Here is a 19,762-nt window from a genome sequence, read left to right on the forward strand (position 1 = left end):
CCTCCCCTTCAACATTCTCCCTCTCGGCGTCGTCTCTCCTCGCTCGGCTGTTTTCTCCCCTCTTGCTACAATCTGTTGTTTCTGTATTTGTGCAAAAAAAAAAAAGGCCCTCAGCACATTCTAATCTCCCGGTTCCACATTAGCGCATCGCCTGTGGTGCCTTTCTCAGCTGCTGTGCGTGTGCGCGTGTGTGTGTTGTCATGTTGCCTGCATGCACACATGTAAGGCTGCATGCACGAACACACACACACACACTTTGCACACGTGCACTGCATGGACATGTGAGCGTGTTAGCGTGCTCAGTCCGCTTGTTTCTTGAGCGGTGCGTTGCTGCCACCTGCTGCTAGCTGAGCAGGACTGCATGCCCGCAGCATGGTGGTCACGTAGCACAGCAGCAAATGAGCTCATCTCCAGCTGTGCCGTCAAGATAGATAAACGGGATTATGTCACTGCTGACAATTGTTTTTTATTTTTTTTATTTTGTTCTTTTGCCTTCCTCGTGCATATATTGTGCCACACTGCAACCTCCCTACTTGACTTGACACCCAACATTTGGTGGTCAGTGTCTAATTATGCATTAGAAATATATTTAATCATCTGGTTTGCTCATCCAATACAATCTAATTCAAATGAAGCATTTACAATGTTTTTTTTACATGGCAATGTTTGATTTCTCCATGTTCCTTGTGTTTGCGTGCGTATTTGCAGACAGCAGAAGGCCTACCTGGCCACGCAAGGTCCGCTGGCCGAGACCACAGAGGACTTCTGGAGAATGTTGTGGGAGCACAACTCCACCATTGTCGTCATGCTGACCAAGCTACGGGAAATGGGACGGGTGAGGAATAAACGCCACCCTGATCATAATCATATCAGATTGCTATGTTTAATACCATGGAGTGTTGGAGATGTACGCTGCATCATACTGACAAGTCAAACATTTTCTAAATCTACTGTGTACGGTTTGTGTCAACAGGAAAAGTGCCATCAGTACTGGCCGGCCGAGCGCTCGGCCCGCTACCAGTACTTTGTGGTGGACCCCATGGCCGAGTACAACATGCCGCAGTACATCCTGAGAGAATTCAAGGTGACGGACGCCCGCGACGGACAGTCCCGAACCATCCGCCAGTTCCAGTTCACCGACTGGCCCGAGCAAGGCGTGCCCAAGACCGGGGAGGGCTTCATCGACTTTATCGGGCAAGTGCACAAGACCAAGGAGCAGTTTGGACAGGACGGACCCATCACTGTGCACTGCAGGTAGGACCGGTGCAGCAAAAACAGAGTCCGAAGCGCGGAGAAAGATGACCCAACGCTTGTCCTCGTGTTCCTCAGCGCCGGCGTGGGCCGAACCGGAGTCTTCATCACTCTGAGCATCGTGCTGGAGAGGATGCGGTACGAGGGCGTGGTTGACCTTTTCCAGACCGTCAAGACCCTTCGCACCCAGCGGCCCGCCATGGTGCAGACCGAGGTGAGGCCCCTAAGACGGATTCTTTCAATTCCTGAAATAAGAGGCCTTTGTTTGATAGGAGACATTTAATCACCCCATTTTTTTTTTTATCATTGCTTTTCTTTTTGTCTTGAAAAGGGGGCGGGCAAAATGTATGTATTTGTGGTGACCCTGAAAGTGACCCCATGTGTATGTGACAGGACCAGTACCAGCTGTGCTACCGGGCCGCTCTGGAGTACTTGGGAAGCTTCGACCACTATGCAACGTAACCCCAGGCGCCAAGGTCCAAGTCCCTCAGGAGTCTGCCAAGTGTCCCATCTCAGCCACCAAACGCCCTGGGGGGGGGGAAATCAGCACCCAACCCTGTTGCTTTAGGGGTAGGTGCGAAGGACAGAACCTACCATGTGACTTTTTTTTTTTTTTTTTGTGCTTCAAAGTCTTGTACAGTCGACAGTGCTAACCGTCCCTCATCTAGCGGTACCGCCACTCATTTTTACATTGATTACATTTATTGTTTAGTGTACTTTTTTAATCATTTTCTTTTCTAACATTGTGTCTTAATGCGGCTCCGGTGCTTTGTTTTCATAATCGCTACTTTTAAAAATGTTTTTTTTTTTTTTGTATTGTTTTAAAAAAATAAGAAAAAAAGGGTACGTTATAGCACACCGATGCTATAGATGCTAATCTCTTCCGGGCCAGCTACTTATTTGCGTTGTTGCGTGCTCGGTATTTAGTCGATGACGACAACAACAAAGAAAACAAGACGACAAAAAAAAAAACTGCCTTTTATCCTGCTGTTTCCTCGAGGACGAGCACAAAGCAGCTGATGCTAAGCTACTGCTAAGCTAAGCCTGCAGCCGATGACGACAAAGTGTGTACAGGAAAGCGAAGCACATGACTTTTTTTGTGTTCTTTTGCAAAAAGGCCTTTGTACAGAATGGACCATTCCACCCGACGTGACAAACACAATTGATCTTATTTTATACAGAAATAGAACTATAAATATAAATATATATATATATGATTATATATATGTACAATGATGCATAGGTGTACACACAGCTTGTTCTTGAGAGACGCCGTTTGCCGTATGTACTGTACCATTGACCAAAAAAAAAAAAAAAAAAAAGGACATAACGCAGCACAAACCCTCGCCACCCCCCCTTGTTCTCACAGCGCACACACCTTTCCCCAAGATGGCCGCCACAAGTGCACACGCCTAAAGTGGTGGTGGCAGGTGTATTGACAGGTGGGTGGTAGGGAAGGCGGGGGGTTTACTTTATTCATTTTAAAATCTTGTGAATGCATCGTGCTGTCGGGATTCCACCTGTTGTACACACACATACACACTGTTTTTCTATTTGTTGATAAAGAACTGGAATTTCAAAAGAAAACCTGTTAACGAATGAACACTCGAGTTGTAAAAAAAAAAAAAAAAAGAGGGGGGGGAAAAACCTTGATGTTAATAAAGATACATAATTGGGTTTTTTGTACAAAGTCTTCCTGTTTGACTTAATTGCAGAATTTGTGCATCTTTGATTTTTTTGAGGGTAGGGGTTCGGGACAGGGTTTAGGCTTGGGGTTTAAAACTAGGGTCAAGGTTTCAGACTAGGGTTAGGGATTCAAACTAGGGTTTAAAATTAGGGTTTGGGTTTCCAAGTAGGGTTTCATACTAGGGTTAGGGTTTCAATCTAGGATTAGGGTTTAAAACTAGGGTTAGGGTTTCAAGGTAGTGTTTAAATTTTAAACTTTAAAACTAGGGTTAGGGTTTCAAACTAGGGTTTCATACTAAGGTTAGGGTTTCAAAGTAGGGTTTAAAGCTGGGGTTAGGGTCTTAAACTAGGGTTTGGGTTTCAAACTATGGTTAGGGTTTTCAAACGAGTTTCAAACTAGGGTTAAGGTTATGATAAGCGTTAGGGCTAGGTTTAGGTTAAGGGTTATAATGAGGGTGTTGGGATTTTTTAAGGAAGAAAAGCCTTACATGATCCTTTTTTAATCCATATTAAACATCTTTATTTTTGAGGCCTGTCATTTTCAAAATAACCCAAACCTCACATGCAAGAATACAAGGCTTTATTGTTCCTACCTGTTATCGCTTCTGTTTGGGCCAAGATGTGGAACTTGCAGAAACAGCATGCTGGTGCTTTGATTGCAGCCGCTAATGACACCTGGACTCCAGTGTTTATATGCACGCTGATTAAGGGCTTCCTTCAAATCACTACCAAGACCTAAAAAAAGGAACAGAATTCCAATCCTCTCGTTAGCATAATATTGACACGCTTTTCCTTATTGTTCTTTTCTCTCATTTTGTATCTGCAGTGTGTCACGCAGATGTAATCCAAGCTGCTGCCTCAAGTGTACGCATTTGAGCCTTTCACTCGTATTGTCTTCCTCAACTTGATTTAGGGATTGGGGCAGCTGCTCTTTTTTTTCTTCCTCTTCTATCTAACAAGCGAAGAAAGCCCTCGGACATCTGTGCGCAATATGGGAGACTCAAGCTCCTTCCCAACGATGTTTCCTTTTCAAGGCCTGAAAAGCAGCAGTTGACGGGCATCGCCGACCCACTGCAAGGAACTGGGCCTCGTGTCAAACATGGCCTTGTAATGTAAAGTTCACTTGTGTTTTGGGAGCTTCTCAGGCTGGTGCGAACTGAGGCTCAGAGCTAAATCTCAACTGTGTCAAATTGAAGTAAATCTAGCCTAGCAAGTGTGGTTGTAAAGCAAATGAGGATGTCATTATGTTTGGTTTGGAAATGTAAGGAATGCTAACTTGGGCCAACTGGGGAACCTCCCTCTTTGTTTTGTACTACAGTACATGGTTGCCAGATAAACAAAAAGAGGGGACCCATCGTTCCATAAAGGCCATTTTGATTCTCGTGATATAGAAAGAAGATTAACTGATTTGCTAACTTTGCAACTGGCTCAGAACTGAACCTCAACTCTAACATAAAAGATCTTTTGAGAGGTTGATTACGGCAAATCATTTGAAAAACACTGTTGTTGTTTATCAATTTAGAGTTGTACTACAGACCGTTGTGACCGAAAACTAGCTGAGTCTGAAAGTACAGCGCCCTCTGTTGGTTGCTACTGAGAGATCAACTCTTCTTTGCTTGTATTTCTTCAAGGTGTTTCTCTAGAGTGAGTGAGTGAGTGAGTGAGTGAGTGAGTGAGTGAGTGAGTGAGTGAGTGAGTGAGTGAGTGAGTGAGTGAGTGAGTGAGTGAGTGAGTGAGTGAGTGAGTGAGTGAGTGAGTGAGTACCAAATGTTTCTTTGTTAATCAAGTTTGAAATTGACCATTTATGTTGCCAATGGTTCAGACTTCTGAACTTTCCTGTAGTCTTCAAACCGATGTATCAATTGATTTATAAATTGTTGCTTTTTTAGAGGGCGTTGACCTGAATTATTGAGTCTCAACAGATTTATGGCTCTGGCTCTCAGCTGCAGGTTTGAAAGTCAAGACGAGGACCGCCACCGTGCACGCAGTGAAGACGAGTGGGGCCTCTTGTAAACTTTTGGTGTTGGGAGGAATTCCAACACCCCGATGCTGCTTGGCCACAGACGACGCATAGTGACTCATCGAGCAGTCACAAATGTTTAGGCCCGGAGATTGTTGTTTATCACATTTCCTGCCCACTTAGCTCCATGAAAACAACATCCAACCATCTGCACACACACACAAAATGTAAAGTGATTCTCTTTGACAATTACAACTACACAATCAACCAGGTGGGTGTTGTTCTTGACTTCTCTGCCCACTTTTTAGAGGCTATAAAGTTGAGTCCATCATAAATGACCAACCATCGCTATGCCCTTGCCTCCTTCTTCAGATGACTTGAAAATAAGTCTCATTGAAGAGTTGATGAAGTTGAATCCATTACAAAAAGTGCTATGTAAAAAAGAGAGCGGCTCCAGACCCGTCGATGCGTTTAACTCTGTTCTCTTCAGGTGCGAGGAAACATTTCCGAAAGGCTTAAGAGGAATTCCGACACCTCCATTCCACCGATCCCTGGAAGTTGATGGCTTGGCTGGAGGCCACGCAAGGTGACTCATCGGGCGGTCTGACGGCACATTACGAATGTTTAGACATGAAGATTGTTGTTTATCGGCTTCCCTGCCCACCTGTTTGCGGATCTTCTTTAACACTGTTAATTTTCTTACAGCCCTCGAACAAAACACCGACCATCTGTGCCCCCCCCCCAAAAAAGTGCGCTTTGAGGCGCTTTCGTTGGCAAATTCCATTATCACAGAATGCCACCGCTGTGATAATTTCATGTAAGTGGGTTTACTCTTGTCTTAGTGGCGTTAAAACCCATTGGGAACTTTCCTAATTCCCCTTAAAAGATTGCGGCGGACCCTGCAGACCCCTCCTACTCCCGGCCCAACTCTCTCGCCGAGCAGAAGGTGAACGTAAAGCCCTGGTTTGCGCCGGGCCAAAGCATCCTTTAGGAGCCACGGCCCCGAGGGAGATTATCATGTCGGGGGTAATCCGAGGAGGAGGAGGAGGAGCAACAGTTGGAGCGGTCGGGGGGAGGCGAGCTAAGGCAGGCAGAGAGGCTCGCCGCCCCACTTCAACCATCTCACAGCTGCGAAGGAGATGCTGATGCTCACGATCTTCCAAACTTTTCCTTCCCGTGCGAATCTGCTCGGAAAGCTATGAAAGTCCCAGGAATGCGGATTTGGATCTTTCCTGCAAAGGAGCACGAGTGATAAAAAAGAAAGACGCTCAAAGGGCCCAAATCAAGTCCGGACAGCTCCCTCTCCGGAGGGCGCAGCCGAGCCGAGTCGGGATGAGAGTTCCTCACCCGTCAACACGGTGATGGACTTTCCTGGTGGAGGTCAGCCCGAGACAAACGCCACACAGCTAAGTCTGGATTAGCCGGCCCGAACGGTAAGGACGCCGCATCTCATTTTGTCGGCTTTAAGCCGGCCGAGCTTATGGCCCGGGCGTTTATTAGGTGTCGCACCCCGGCGTGGCAGAGCGCATGCCGGGATTAATTCCAATCGCGGCAGCAAACCTGCATGCTCGGGCCGCCGCTTGTCACGGAATGCCAGTGACGCCATTCTCCCTTTTCTTGCATTCCGCTCGCATTTTCAAGACATTTTTGGCCAATCGTCATCATGATTAGCTTGTTAGCGAGGAACCTTTTTTGGCCTGTGGCACACGTGTGTGCAAGCGGCACAACCGTGTGACAGCCACTCAAGTGGAAGAATATAATTGTAATAATGCATCATTTAAAATGGATTGAAAATATGAAATTACATGTCGGTTTAGTGATCAAATAAAATTTGTTTAGTGATGAGGGTTAAACAACAACTTATAAAAACAAAAAAAGGAAAATTAAAAAAAGTCTTATGTTGGAATGAATTAAAAAAGTAAAGAAAAAGGGAATTATTTTAAACAGTATTAAATTAATTTATTAAATTAAAATTCAAGCTAAATAAATTTAATTCATGAAAGCCTTTTGCTTTAAGCATTTATTTCATAAACACATTAAAATAAGAGTTTTTTTCTTTGTGTTATGGCCCACAAACGGAAAACGGAACCTAAGTTATATTTAAAATTTGATTAACACAAAAAGATATTCTAAAAGCATTCAGCCCACATATATGAAAAAAATATATATATACAAGTAAAAACAAATAACTAACAAATCCGGCTCATGTAAATCAGCTAAATCAGCCAAATTTAAACCATGGAAAAATACAATGACATGAAATAGTATTTCTCCTTCTTGAATGTATATCATTAAATAAGAGCGATGAAGTGTTCTTGTTTCATTGAGTGTCATCGCACTCATCCACGACTAATTACACGTCATCCTCCCTCCGGTAAATCTCACAGCTGACAAGTTCAAGTGTGAGAAAAAGTGGAGCAAGGCAGCGGCAAGTTGTTTTTTTGGAAGCTAGCATGCAAGCAAAATGTCATCATATTTTCTACACTCGCACTTGCCCGTGCTTGCATATGTATTTGCGAACGCTGTTCGGCACGGCAGTCCAATCCGACAGGAATCAGTGTGCGGGACCTGCAATTCCTGAGCAGTTTTCCACGTTGGTTTTGCAATAAAAGCAACGTTTGCCCTCATTTGTGAGAAACTTTCGCTAACAAGCACCAGCCGTGTTCTGTTGATCTCGCTGACTCAAGCGCTCGGCTTAATTTAGAACAGCCAATCTAGCCTCGGAATATCGACTTTATTTGAGCGCCTTTATTTGTGGCTCCAGACACATCCAAGCGCTTGCTTGCTCATTCTCCAGACCTGCAAAGTCTTGAAGGGTTTCCTCGGTTTCCCTAGATTCTAGGGCCGAGAACATCAACTTTGACGACTCCGGACCCGTCATTGTGTTGCATCATTGTTTTCCATGCCAACTAGGAAGGTGAGGATTCAACTTGTTGGAAATTTAAAAAGTTGAATTCATCACAAACAGTGACTCGCCAAAGTGAGTTGCTCCAGACCAACCTTGGCGCTTGCTTCTTCATTCTCCTGACTTGAAAAACCTTATAGAAGGTGATTCTTGGGAGGTTCAAAGATTCAATCTGTAACAAATGACGATGCAGCAAAGCCAGTCGCTCCAGACCTGTCAAGGCACCACACCTCTTCATTAGCTAACTCGATTCAACTGTATTTAAAGGAGACTTCAAAACAACCACCATTGTAACCGAGTGCATTCTATGGAGCAAAACTAAGTCATACAACAAACACAGCCAATCCTGTCTCGGCATGTCCACTATGAGAGCTTCTCCAAACCCACTGAGGCAAGTTCTGAATCGAGGAATGGTCAGGGTTAGGGTTACAGCTAGCATTAGGGCGAGGGGTTCGGGTTAGGGCTAGGCTTGGATTAACACGTACACACACATGCAAAGTGTATTTAGTGTAAAGGAAAGGCCTGCTCCCTGCCTGCAGCCAGGTGTTCACCCACGTGACAGCAGATAAAGCCGACTGCAGGCATTAGTGCTAATCCCGCCCTGATCTTTGGAATATGTCCCTCTTACTTCTGCAAGTACTCCGATCCTGGCCCACCTGCTACTGACTCGGGAGGCCAAAGGCAAGACCACGCCTCCTGACGAACAATCCCCCCCCCCCTTTACTTTAAAAAAAAAAATTCACACGACGACACACAGTAGGTGACAATCTCCCGTTTTGTTTGTTTACGCCACTATCGCAATCTTCCGCATCTCGATTACAGGTCAAAGTGCACGCGGCGTTCAAAGCCGACACTTCGGCAGGTCTCATATCGAGAGCCATTATTGTAAAGTGGATTATCAGGTGTTATGCGACGGGGAGCGGGCAGCCTTTGACTTTGTGGTCACGTCACATGACCCGAGGAGGTCACCGTCGTAAAAATCAAAAAGCGGCTATCTCCTCCGCACAAAGAGACGCTTCATACAAGACCTTAAGAAGCGTTCTCATGTCACATTGGTGCCTCATCTTCCTTCAGGCGGCTCAGCGGTGGCACTGGTCCAATTATTTCTCATTTATTGTACACCCCACAAATAATGGCATCTTTGAGCACCCACAAGAGCCCTTTTTTGGCAGTGCCTCAACGCCTCATGCGACAGGAATGGCGGTAAAACGGCAAAAGAAAAGGACGGTCTCGGAAGTCGCGTGTGAGGGCTGACAGATGCTGTCGCTGAGCCAAAATACAGACCAAAGATATGAATTTGCAAGCTCGTTTCACGTTTTGGTGCATTTGTAAGCGACGTCCTCCAAATGGACGCCCACCGTGGGCTGGAGAAAAAAGTTGCTCTGTTACTGTAGTATGTATTTAAAAAAGTCAAAGTGATGTTTTGAAAATATTTTAGTAAATATTTGACATATTATTTCCCACTTCTTTACAATAAAATTATTGCTAAATTATGCTTATTCAAAACAACACAAATTGGAGCAGTTTGTGAGTTGCTAATTTGAACTTTTTGGGTAAAGCTGTCTGTCCCTTTTTAACCTAAATGTTTTTTTTAGTTGCGATTGGTCTTTGGCGGAAATGCTGCCTACTGCCCCCTGGTGGTTGTACGCGGCAACAGGGATTGAAGCAATCTGATTGGTTTGGCTAAATCAGTGCCTTTATCTTTGTGTGATCCTAGACCGTCATTATTTTAATGTCTACCATTTTGCCTTTGAATTCAGTGCGGAAAGAAAAGCACAGAACAAGACTTGTTTGTTGGTTTGACTAGGATGGTATTAGCATTCTGATAATTCTTGGCTGAGCTTTAACGGTCAGCCTCAAACATGCTAAACGATCCTTGGAGACTGTCGGTGGCTGCACACATGTGCTTCCCAGCTAAACACGCAGACGAAATGAGCTCTTTTCTCCACATTTGTTTTGTTTCGAGGGCCTCGTCGGACCCTTATTTGTATTTGCCGATGACTTTTCCTGCTGCTTCCTCTCCTTCTCCACCCGGGCCCTTCTCCTCTTTCTTTATCCTTCCTCATTCCCCCCTGGCCCGTTGGCGCGCTGGCAAACATCAGCAGCGGCGGTTTTCCGGAAGCCGGGTGCTCATCCGTGTCGTCTGTCAGCTCTCGCTCCGGGGAAAACACTTTTCGGTACACCTGCTCTCGGGTTAGCCGTGTAACTTCCAGCCATGGCCAACTGAATTGCGCAACACTCAGAACTGTTTCTAATATTATGATTTTCAGCATGCTAGCCAGCACTCGATTTCTTTGCCTTGACTTGCGAGCCCAATCTTGATATTTGAGTGTTGTATGCTGGCAGGGAATTCAACTCAACTCATTTCACTCACTTTCTGTTTGGCAAACAGGTCACTAAAAAGGTCATTCGGCCCATTTACTTTGACGCTAAGTTAATAAATAATACATTCTTTGAATATATTGTTGTATTTTTCTAAAAACGAATTTAATCGTTTAAATCCGAATATGGCTGCTACATTAGCATCAATGCTAGCTTAAACACAATGTGAAGTGTCCTGGCTGGTCCACCAATAACACAGACGGGCCAAAAATGATCCTCGGCAACAACAGCAATCCTATTTTCCTCGTAAACAGCAGTGTAGCATTAGCATGATTAGCAAGCTGTCGTATTATTTACATGCTGCTTTAAAGGAGACCCTCCGCATGTACGTATGTGTTAGTGTGCGCTACACAGACATATGTGAACACAAGCCAATCTGGTAAAACACTTTAAGGACCAGTCTGGATTTGCTGTTAGACACAGACAGAGAGTTACTTATTTCCGGCTGGAGGGAAATGATTTTTTTTTCAAGTGACATGATAAGAAAAATGTGAAGCCATAAGTGCATAAAAAGAACAAGCTCGGTGGCAATTGTGAAAGGTGAGCTAAACCAAAATTCGAACGTTTTTGGTTTCAAGCACATTTTTCTTGCAAAGCGAGTACAAAAAAAAAGGATTTTTTGCGTTTTTTACATGTTTATGAGTGTACATATATGACCTCTGGGCTTAATGGTTTTCAAAACATTCAACCAACCCACCTACACTTTTTTTCTTTACCTCCTCCTCTCTTTTCCTTCTTTTGCCAGAGTCTCAATGCTCCTCCACGCTCTAAGATGAAGTTATGGAAAAGTGCTACTTTTGCCTTCATGCTCTGTGGCGCCGCCCTGTCCATCATCCTCGTTAGAAACATGGCCACCACCGCCGGACACCCGAAAGCAAAAACTAAACACCAAGCCTCATCTTCCTCCTCATCCTCATTCTCCTCGCGACATACGTCATTCTCAGGAACTCCATCCTCATCGCCGACAGATACCTGGACCAGGGCTGGTCATCGGAGGACACGCTCAGCAGACAACATGAACTCCCTACTCTCAGAATGTAAGTTCCACCTTCATCATCATCATCATCAACAACCATTCATACTCACATTCACCTAGCCTAAACCCCGACACCAAATATAACGCAGTCAACAAGGTGCATTAACATGTAAACGATACGCTACATGACATCACGCTACAAGCAGTCGCCGCAGCACGTTCGAGCAGGTTTTAATGTCTTGCAATAATCTTCAGGCAATTAACGCCTCACATTTCTCGGCGTATGCTCCTTTCATCGAGTTATTTTGAGGAAGAAATCTTCCACACTGCAGGGTGAAAGTCAACGGGGAAAATGCGCTTGGAAGTGGCCCAACTTGTGCCACAGTCTAAAAAGTCCAAATTGAGGCATTCGGTTAGATTCTAAAACTTCGCTAGAAATTCCAGAAACCCAAAAGGTAAGCCAACTTTTAAATGGGATCAAACTCATTTAGAACATGCAGGACAGCAGTCTTGGAGGACCGGGTTTGGACCCCCCCCCCACCCCACCCCCCTTAAATCCAACAAGTTGTTGCAGACCATTCTGACAACTGCGCTTTGCTTCTGGCATCTTCTGTCCAGTGTCAATGATGTTCCAGAGCTTCACAGAAGGTGAGCTTCAGCACGTAGTGGGGACGCTACTGGACGGGAAGAGACGGAAAAACCGTGATCAAAGCCAGAGCCGAAGGACTAAAAGAGCCCGGCGGGCCAAGCCGTGCTCGGTGAGGGAACTGGAGCTGACGGTGAGCGAACTGGGTCTGGGCTACGACAGCGACGAGACGGTGATGCTGCGCTACTGCAGCGGCAAGTGCACGGCGCAAAGGCGCAACTACGACATCACCATGGAGCACATGATGAGGACAGGCTTCCGGAAGAAAGGTCGCAAAGACAAGGTGGGCAACGGCCCCTGTTGCCGGCCCACCGCCTTTGAGAAGGATTTCTCTTTCCTGGACAACCGCAGCCGCTACCACACCATACAGAACATTTCGGCCAAGAACTGCGGCTGCGTATGACCCCGCCCGGGCCGAGACTCACTTCTTCATGCTGCTCTAAGCTCTTCCGACATTGGAAAACTATGGAATATAAACTCAAGATCAGGAATCCGTTCAGAAGGATACCGAGACAACGGACAAGTGGGCGGATAGTGACTGCTATCCGCATTTGTTTTTTGTATTCTCTTTTCTATCTGTGTAGTAACACTGTAAGCAATGGTGTCACAGCTATGTAGCGACATTACGTGCGTGCTGTCTTGTCGTAGTACCGTGTGACCAACGCTGAGTCGCAGCCCGAGTAGTTGGACGCCGTCATGGCATTTCACGCTCCGAATAGCTTTTGCAACGTTGGCCCCTCCAAGCAGGCGGGAAACTGCCAGCAAAATTGGACCGTACACGAACATTGGCAGAAAACAGTTGATTGTTAAATGTCACAAAACTAACAGGGATATTTTGGATGAAGTCATTATCAAACCCAAGATGCCCATCAAGCTTAATCCTCGCAGCACCTCTAATGTTATCCCTAACCAAACCTAAACTCTAAAAACAGTTTTAGGCAAAGCCCAACACTGAACTTAAACTCACATTTTACATTCACATGACTTCACGTTGTAAACGCTACGTCAACATTATCTCATCGTACCTCATTTCTCAAGCTAGTTCTTTATCTGAACAATTGAGTCAGTATATGCTGGGTGGATACAAAGCATTTGTTTGCGTTCATCTCTCAAAGTGTTTACCGACTTTGAGTCATATCCGTTCTCAGGAAAAGTCATCTTTTATCTCGACGATGCTCGTTCCGCAAGCTATTGGATTCTCCTCATCTGAACAAGAATCTCTTCATATCGAGTCATATTGTGCTCTGTGTCACTCTTCATAATGAGTCAGAACCTAGTCAGTATACGCTGGGTTCAAAGGTAAAACCACATAACCACTTGTTAGTCAAACTAATTTATTCCTTTAGCTGAGCAAGAGGCAAGTGATGTTGAGTCAGAGCCATCGAAATTGGCTCGAAAGCAAAATCACGTATTTACCGCTTGTTCCGCAAACTATTTTGGTTCTTTGCTTTGGAACAATTTCTAATGTATACATACATGTGAAACCCAGCAAATGTTATTTGTATCTTATATACACAAGGAAAGGGAACAACTTGCTGGTACAAGCGAGTTGTGTGTTTTTGACACTTATCATCGAGGGAAAGCGCAAAGAGGATTTTGAAGTACAGATGACATCGAAGGAATGTGCCGCAGAAACAATTAAAACAATTCCAGCCTCCTCGTTACAAGTACGTGACTCACTCGCTTGGCAACAATTAAAAGAATAACACTAAAAAAACAAAAAGGAAGAGTGAAAGAAAGATGCTGTCTAGACACGTCCGTCTCGCCTCCACTGTTTGCTTTATGCTATCCCGGTGTGCCGCGCGTTCTCCCGAGCGCACACGAGCGTTGTCAGAAACTGTTGCGGCTTTTTTTTTTTAATTATTGACAGGAATTTTGTGGATGTTTCATTTGTGTCTGTGTCAGACCCACACAAACCACAGTCCTTCAGATTACGCAATCACAACACGGATGCTAAGTCACCTTTTAAGTGTAATTAAAGTTACTAATTAACTATTGAGCTCCCTGTATGATCTTCCGTGGGGAAATTAACGATGATGAATGATTTCTTTGCTTCGGGCATGTTACTGACTGCAGTGTTACAGGAAAGTCTATTATTGATGAATTCTATAGCTATATTCTATTGACTCCATTGTTATTTATTGTGTTTTGCGTAGATGACTAAGGCTCCGCCTTCCACCTCCACACGTTCTGTCTGAAGCAGGGATGGGGAACCTTTATTCACTTTTTCCACCGTTTTCCAATCCTAATCCCAAACCAAACTCAACCTGTAACCCAATCCAAACACAAACCTTAACGACGTTTTTATCCTCAATCCTAACCTTCATCCGAAACCCTGCCAATTGAGCCTCTCACAAAAATCTTGCCATGACGGGGAAAACTGCACTGGCAGTTGTTACAAGGGCTGAAGCTATGTTATAAAAACACAAAAAGAGAAAATGAAAGAGTGGAATCATTCAGAGTTTTGTTACTCTACCAACAGAGACTCGCCACACTTTGCTTTTTAGTCACAGAGAAAACGTTTGATACAAATTAGCTCGTTATTAGCGAAGAAACAAGACAAGCACATAATAATGAATCGAGTAAAATTTTGCAACAAGATGGTTCAACTTTAACCTCCATCACAAGTTATCAGAGGGCCATCTATGACTACAACAATCAAACAAATATTTGTCATTGTATAATAGCAACATTAGCGAGTTGGATGTTCTTCTGACATTCTGTAAGGTTTTCCCCCATCCCTGCGATAGAGTCACACCCAGGAAAAAAAAAAAACACCTTCTCCCCTAACCCAACACTTAAATTATCCTTCCGCGCACAATTGCCAAAACACTTGTAATGACAATTTCAAACAAAAACGTCTCAAGTATCCGGCTGATTGCAAACCCTCTGGATGTAATTTGCGGATGTTTACACCAGCGGATCTTTAAGGTAATCCAAACCGTTGGTTAATTGCACTCAACCCTAAAATTACCGCCGCCTTCCAAAGATCCATCACATCACTTTTTGCGGAAAAAAAGAAGCTATTGTCACGAACGATGAAACATCACTTTTGACAGTCTTGTGTTGGTTTTGTGTTTTGAAATGGGCAGTGCATCATTATTGTAGTTGACATTGTGTATTTATTTGGGAAGTAAATTATGGTTCTGCGTATTTATTTAGTTTACATACAAGCTTATTATCAGGAAGCAACTTTGTGCCAAAACAATGTTTGTGATCATTCTATACCGACTGCTGAATAAACATCATTTCACAGGTAGCCATGCTGTGCCGTGCTCATTTCTCCCAAACGTTACGTCTACAAGTATTATATTAAAATATGATTTTAAGCCTCAGGTTAGTTTTAGTGAGGCCCTGTCTGTTGTTGCTTTTATACACTTGCAGATTAGAGGTAACAGATAAGATCAGGTAACAAATGTCAAGACTCACTGTTTTCTTGGTTTGGTCATGTGACGTTGGCAAGATGAGCCCTTAGGCACTGGGATTTCATTTTCAGTGGCAGTATGAGGAAAAGCGTCCCCTGAGATAGATAAATACAGATGAAGATGAGCTTCTTTGGCTTGTTTCATATGCCACAAAGGCAGTTTTAATCAAAATGCCATGTTTAGATTCTTCAAATAATAACCAAAAATCATTTTCCCCCCCTAATTTTGTTATCGGAACAGAATAAACTGATTTCATCCATAGCAAGGTCATACAATTTCATCCAAAATGTTGTCATGCATTTTAGGCTTCATGCGTGAACTTGGGTTGAATTTTTGGGTGTGTTACTAAGCATGAAAATGTTGAGAGACGCTGGAGCGAGCGGCTCAGCAAACGCATCTCCCGTCTTGACTTTTCCTAGACTTGTCGTGACAGGAGGATGTAATTGCCATCAACGATTCCTGACACATTCCGAGAAAGCGTCAATGAAAGTGTATCATGATGAGTGACGTGCATGCGGATTGGTTGACGTGGCAACCCAATAGATGCCAGCGGCGGTGCCTCCGAGCTGTACTTCATGTTGCCGAGGCGACCAAATGACTTGTTTTTGTGTACCGTATTTTCCAGACTATAAGGCGCACCTAAAAACCTAAAATTTTCTCAAAAGCCGACAGTGCGCCTTATAGTCCGGTGCGTCTTATAAAAGGACAAAGTTTTAAAATGGGCCATTCATTGAAGGTGCGCCTCATAGTCCGGTGCACCTTATAGTCCGGAAAATACGGTATGTTTAAAACGAGATAGTGATATCAAGTGCATGAATAGGCAACGGCAGCTCACTCATGACCTAAATGATTGATGGTCATGAGTGAGGAAAAGAGAGAAAGCGGAGTCCACCTGTCGTCGCTGCTGCGGGCCACAAACTACATCAGTCAACGCATGTTCTCACATCCAACATGGAGTCCACGCCCCCCCCCCCCCCCCCCCCCTGTCATCACACCTCCGGACTTGCAATAAAATCAACTATGTCAGGAATCTACCCTCCTTCGACTTACAGGAAGTAAAGCGGCAAAGACGTATCAACTACATTTTTTGATGTCATTTCCAGACTGTATGTGGGTCTCAGCACACCCCCTGAAAAAAAAAAAAAAACATTAAAATGTTTTTAACAGCTGTGACTTTCTTTTGCCTCGGAGATAAACAGTTATTTCCGCTCACTGCCGACCGGTGCTGTCAGTGGGAAAACAACACGGACGATTTGGAGCCAAAAAAAAAAAAGAGTTGAGGTTTTAATATCAAAGCAAGTGTTTTATAAAAAAAAAAAAAAAATGAAGAAAGAAGCTATATATTTTCATGGGGAAAAAAACAATACTTACAAATACTCATATTTGTAAGGAAAAAATAACTTTTGAGAACCAAAAGTTCGATATTTTAAAGATTTTTTTTCTTTTAATGTTTTCTCAAAAAAAGTCAGCGTTTGTCAGGAAAAGTAATGCAACTGATATAAAATGATCCAGAAAGCCCTTTTTGTATTGAACACAAAGATCCTTTCCGCTCCACTTTTTAAAGTTTATTTGAGGCCGCAAATTCCGAGAGGAAGGTCTACTCACGACAGGAAGCGATGAAGTCAGCATAAGCAAGACATTTGTTATGAACTGCACTGGCAAGATGTACAATAAACACAGCAGGCACTCACACGCGCGCACACGCACACGCACACTCTCGTACAACTATTGTGGGGCCTACGCAGGCAGCCTCGAGATGACTTTGAAAAATCTGAAGAGTCAGAACAACAGCAGGTGTTTCTCCTCAGCACGAGTGTTGTAATATTAATAACAATATAGCATAATAATAATAACGAAGTGACTGCTTTACAGCCTTTCTGTGTGATTACATGTGTTGGATTTATAGCTGTGGCTTTTAGGGAGAAGGCGTCAGCGCGCAGACGCATCACTCGCGGGAGACATTTTACACAGATGTGTCGTCCCTCCCTCTCTCGAGCCCAGCACACATTTACCGACCGCTTTGCTCTTATCAACGACCAGCCGTTAACAACTGTAAGAAATCAGCCTCTGGCTCATAATGCAAAATGGGGGAAAGTTGTAAAGTGCTGTGGAGACAGGAAGAGAAGCCAGTTTTGTTAAGCGTCCTTTTTGGTAGGGGTGTCTAGTCACAAAAAAAAAAAGTCTCACCTGAAAAGGCACAGTAAGTCTGCCATTTTGGTTTGAAGGGGCCACTTTTGGTTCATCCTGGAAAAAAAAAAATATATATATATATATATATATACTCCCCAATTTTTTGGGATGATTCAGCTTTTAGTTTTAAAACCATTTATTTCACAACACGTCATTTGGAAGGAGTGTCTATTACACACAAGAGATTTAGCATTTTGGTTTGAAGTAGCCACTTCAAGTTCATTTTGGCGAGTGGATGTTTAGTAGCATCCTTGGAAGTTTTGGGGAGAAAAAAAGCCCTGGAATCTAGTTTCAAGAAAACCATTTTGGTCATACTGTATAAAGAAGAAAATCTATTATAGCTGATAATAGTGATATGAGATTTGAGTTTTAAAGGAAGCTAGCAGCTTTAACTGGCTAGCTTTTCAAATCCGTTTAGCTGCTAAGATGAGGTCTTCGCTAGAGGACATTGTTTAACTTAAAAAGAATGGCGACTATTCTGCGAGAGCATTGCGTGTCTTTGAGGGACAGAGGAAGCTCTGTGTTCTGGTTTTGATGTCTTGTCGTCTTTGAGGTGCTTCCAGCAAAAGACGCACGACTGCATCGACATTTTAAGTTCATGAATCTCGAAGTCAACTTGTATTGTTCCGCTTTATGTCTGCTTCTGCTTCTATTTCCCGTCTGGTTTTGCGCTCCGTTGTGTTTCCAAAAGACCTAAAAAACAACAAATGTTGGTTTTGATGATAATTTGTTCCAGGCCGTCACTAACAATGTGAATGAAACACAATTGTGAGGTATGTGCGGCACGGCCTGCCTTCACACACAAAGTACATTTTCGCATGATGATTATAAAAAACACATGATTGACATTCAAGCCTCCCCAAGGGATCTGGCTTTTTGTCAAGTAATAAGCCTTAAGTCACTCTGACATAGACATGGGCGTTATTTGCCACTCAGCAGTGCCCCCTGGTGAATGAGTGGAGTTAAAAATAATTCAACAGTTTTTGCCACACTTAACCTTTAATGCATATCATGCTGCTCATTTAGGTGTCATTGCTAATGCCCCCTGCGGTGGTGGAATATAACATAACTAATAGCAGTGTTATTGGTCATTTTTAGCAGTAGACACAAATAGATTTTTGTGAGTATTGATCTGTCTACAAGTCTTGCTGCACCATTGGTGTTAACCATTGCTTAAAGGCTAACAACACATAGAAGACAATTGTTAGCCTTTGTGCTTATTGCGTTTCCAATGGTATGTAAGGATTAAAACTCACTTTTTAAAATTCAGTAGTGCTTTCTTACCTCAAAAAGGAATTGAAACCCCCACCCGGCAGGCGTCGGAAGCCAAACATAGTTCTGTACTTATGTACTGCTGCTTCACGATTATGTCATGTTTAAATGAGGTTTCTCGACTTAATGTTGAATAGTAAACCCTGAATCAAGAAGATCGGTCGAGCAGATAACGTTTAGCTAAACTGTTTAATTAGTGACATCATATTAATGATCACAAGTCAAGTGACATCGTATTTAGTTAAAACCATCTAGGAATGTTGAGAACTCTACTTTCTGGGGCTTCTCCAGACAGATGGAACGGGAAGGGCATTTTTTTTGCTCCTTTTAAGGAAGCAAATGACTCCGCGGAGAACCATCACTTAGTCTTTATGGGGGCGATCGAGTTCTCGTTTTCATCATTTTATTTTACTTGAGCTTTGACGTATCACCTGCTCTTAAAAGCGAGCCTGCACGGGAGTGTGACTGACTTGTGCACAAATTCCAACTCCCCCTATCAGTGCTCCTGTAAATCCCGCCTGATTTTTTTTTTTTTTAAGAAAGTAAGTTTGTTTGTTTATTTATATATTTTTTAAATCAGAGTTCTTGGACTTCGCAGGAACTTCCTGTTTTATCTCAGGTGATTACTGAGTCAAAACACGTCACAACTGACTGCACACAAGAGGAAAAGGGGAGTTTGTCGTGGGTAATTGGTTGCAATTTGTACTCAATTTTGAACAAAGCTACAGGTTAAGAATTTTACAAACCGGCCGCCCGTGTGAGACGCTTGTCAGTGTAACATGCTGACACACGTTTCAAGTAGTGTTGGCTCGTGAGTGATCAATTCAAAAGAACGAATTATTTCAGTAAACGAGAGTGAATCACTTCACTTCCAAAGTGATTCGTTCTTTTTCAGTTCATATAACTTCAACCAGTAGGTGTCGGTAATGCGCATTGAAGCCGGTTCCACCTCGCCGTAAAAAAAACGAAGAAGATAATGACTTAACTTCCCGTTCACGAAGGAGTCGTCAGTTGCATTTCCCGTTCGCTAACTCACCGGATCTGTGAGTAAACGAGTCAGTGAGTGAGT

At 43.6% G+C, this 19,762-nt stretch overlaps 2 protein-coding genes and 1 long non-coding RNA gene across 17 annotated transcripts in view; 2 read left to right on the forward strand and 1 right to left on the reverse strand.

The window, feature by feature from the left end:
- LOC125985110 (receptor-type tyrosine-protein phosphatase F) overlaps window positions 1-2,069 on the forward strand; it is a 114,641-nt gene extending 112,572 nt beyond the window's left edge. For all 15 annotated transcript variants that reach the window (XM_049747633.2, XM_049747634.2, XM_049747632.2 and 12 more), the window contains 4 exons: window positions 709-835; window positions 974-1,254; window positions 1,330-1,465; window positions 1,645-2,069. In XM_049747633.2, coding sequence (XP_049603590.1) covers window positions 709-835; window positions 974-1,254; window positions 1,330-1,465; window positions 1,645-1,713 — 613 coding nt within the window. In that variant the 3' untranslated portion in view covers window positions 1,714-2,069. The remainder of the gene's footprint in view (window positions 1-708; window positions 836-973; window positions 1,255-1,329; window positions 1,466-1,644) is intronic.
- LOC137839626 (uncharacterized) lies at window positions 2,039-15,325 on the reverse strand. The gene is made up of 2 exons (XR_011085644.1): window positions 15,236-15,325; window positions 2,039-3,672 (listed from the first exon to the last, which is right to left on the reverse strand). It is a non-coding gene; the product is annotated as an uncharacterized lncRNA (long non-coding RNA).
- LOC125985251 (neurturin) lies at window positions 6,004-15,065 on the forward strand. Its single transcript, XM_049747921.2, has 3 exons — window positions 6,004-6,330; window positions 10,930-11,221; window positions 11,779-15,065. Exons 2-3 carry the CDS (start codon window positions 10,957-10,959, stop codon window positions 12,207-12,209), a joined length of 696 nt encoding a protein of 231 aa, XP_049603878.1. The 5' UTR covers window positions 6,004-6,330; window positions 10,930-10,956; the 3' UTR covers window positions 12,210-15,065.
- Window positions 15,326-19,762: the final 4,437 nt, after the last annotated feature.

The sequence above is a fragment of the Syngnathus scovelli genome, chromosome 17 (assembly GCF_024217435.2).
Source record: "Syngnathus scovelli strain Florida chromosome 17, RoL_Ssco_1.2, whole genome shotgun sequence".
In the NCBI taxonomy this organism is placed as follows: domain Eukaryota; kingdom Metazoa; phylum Chordata; class Actinopteri; order Syngnathiformes; family Syngnathidae; genus Syngnathus; species Syngnathus scovelli.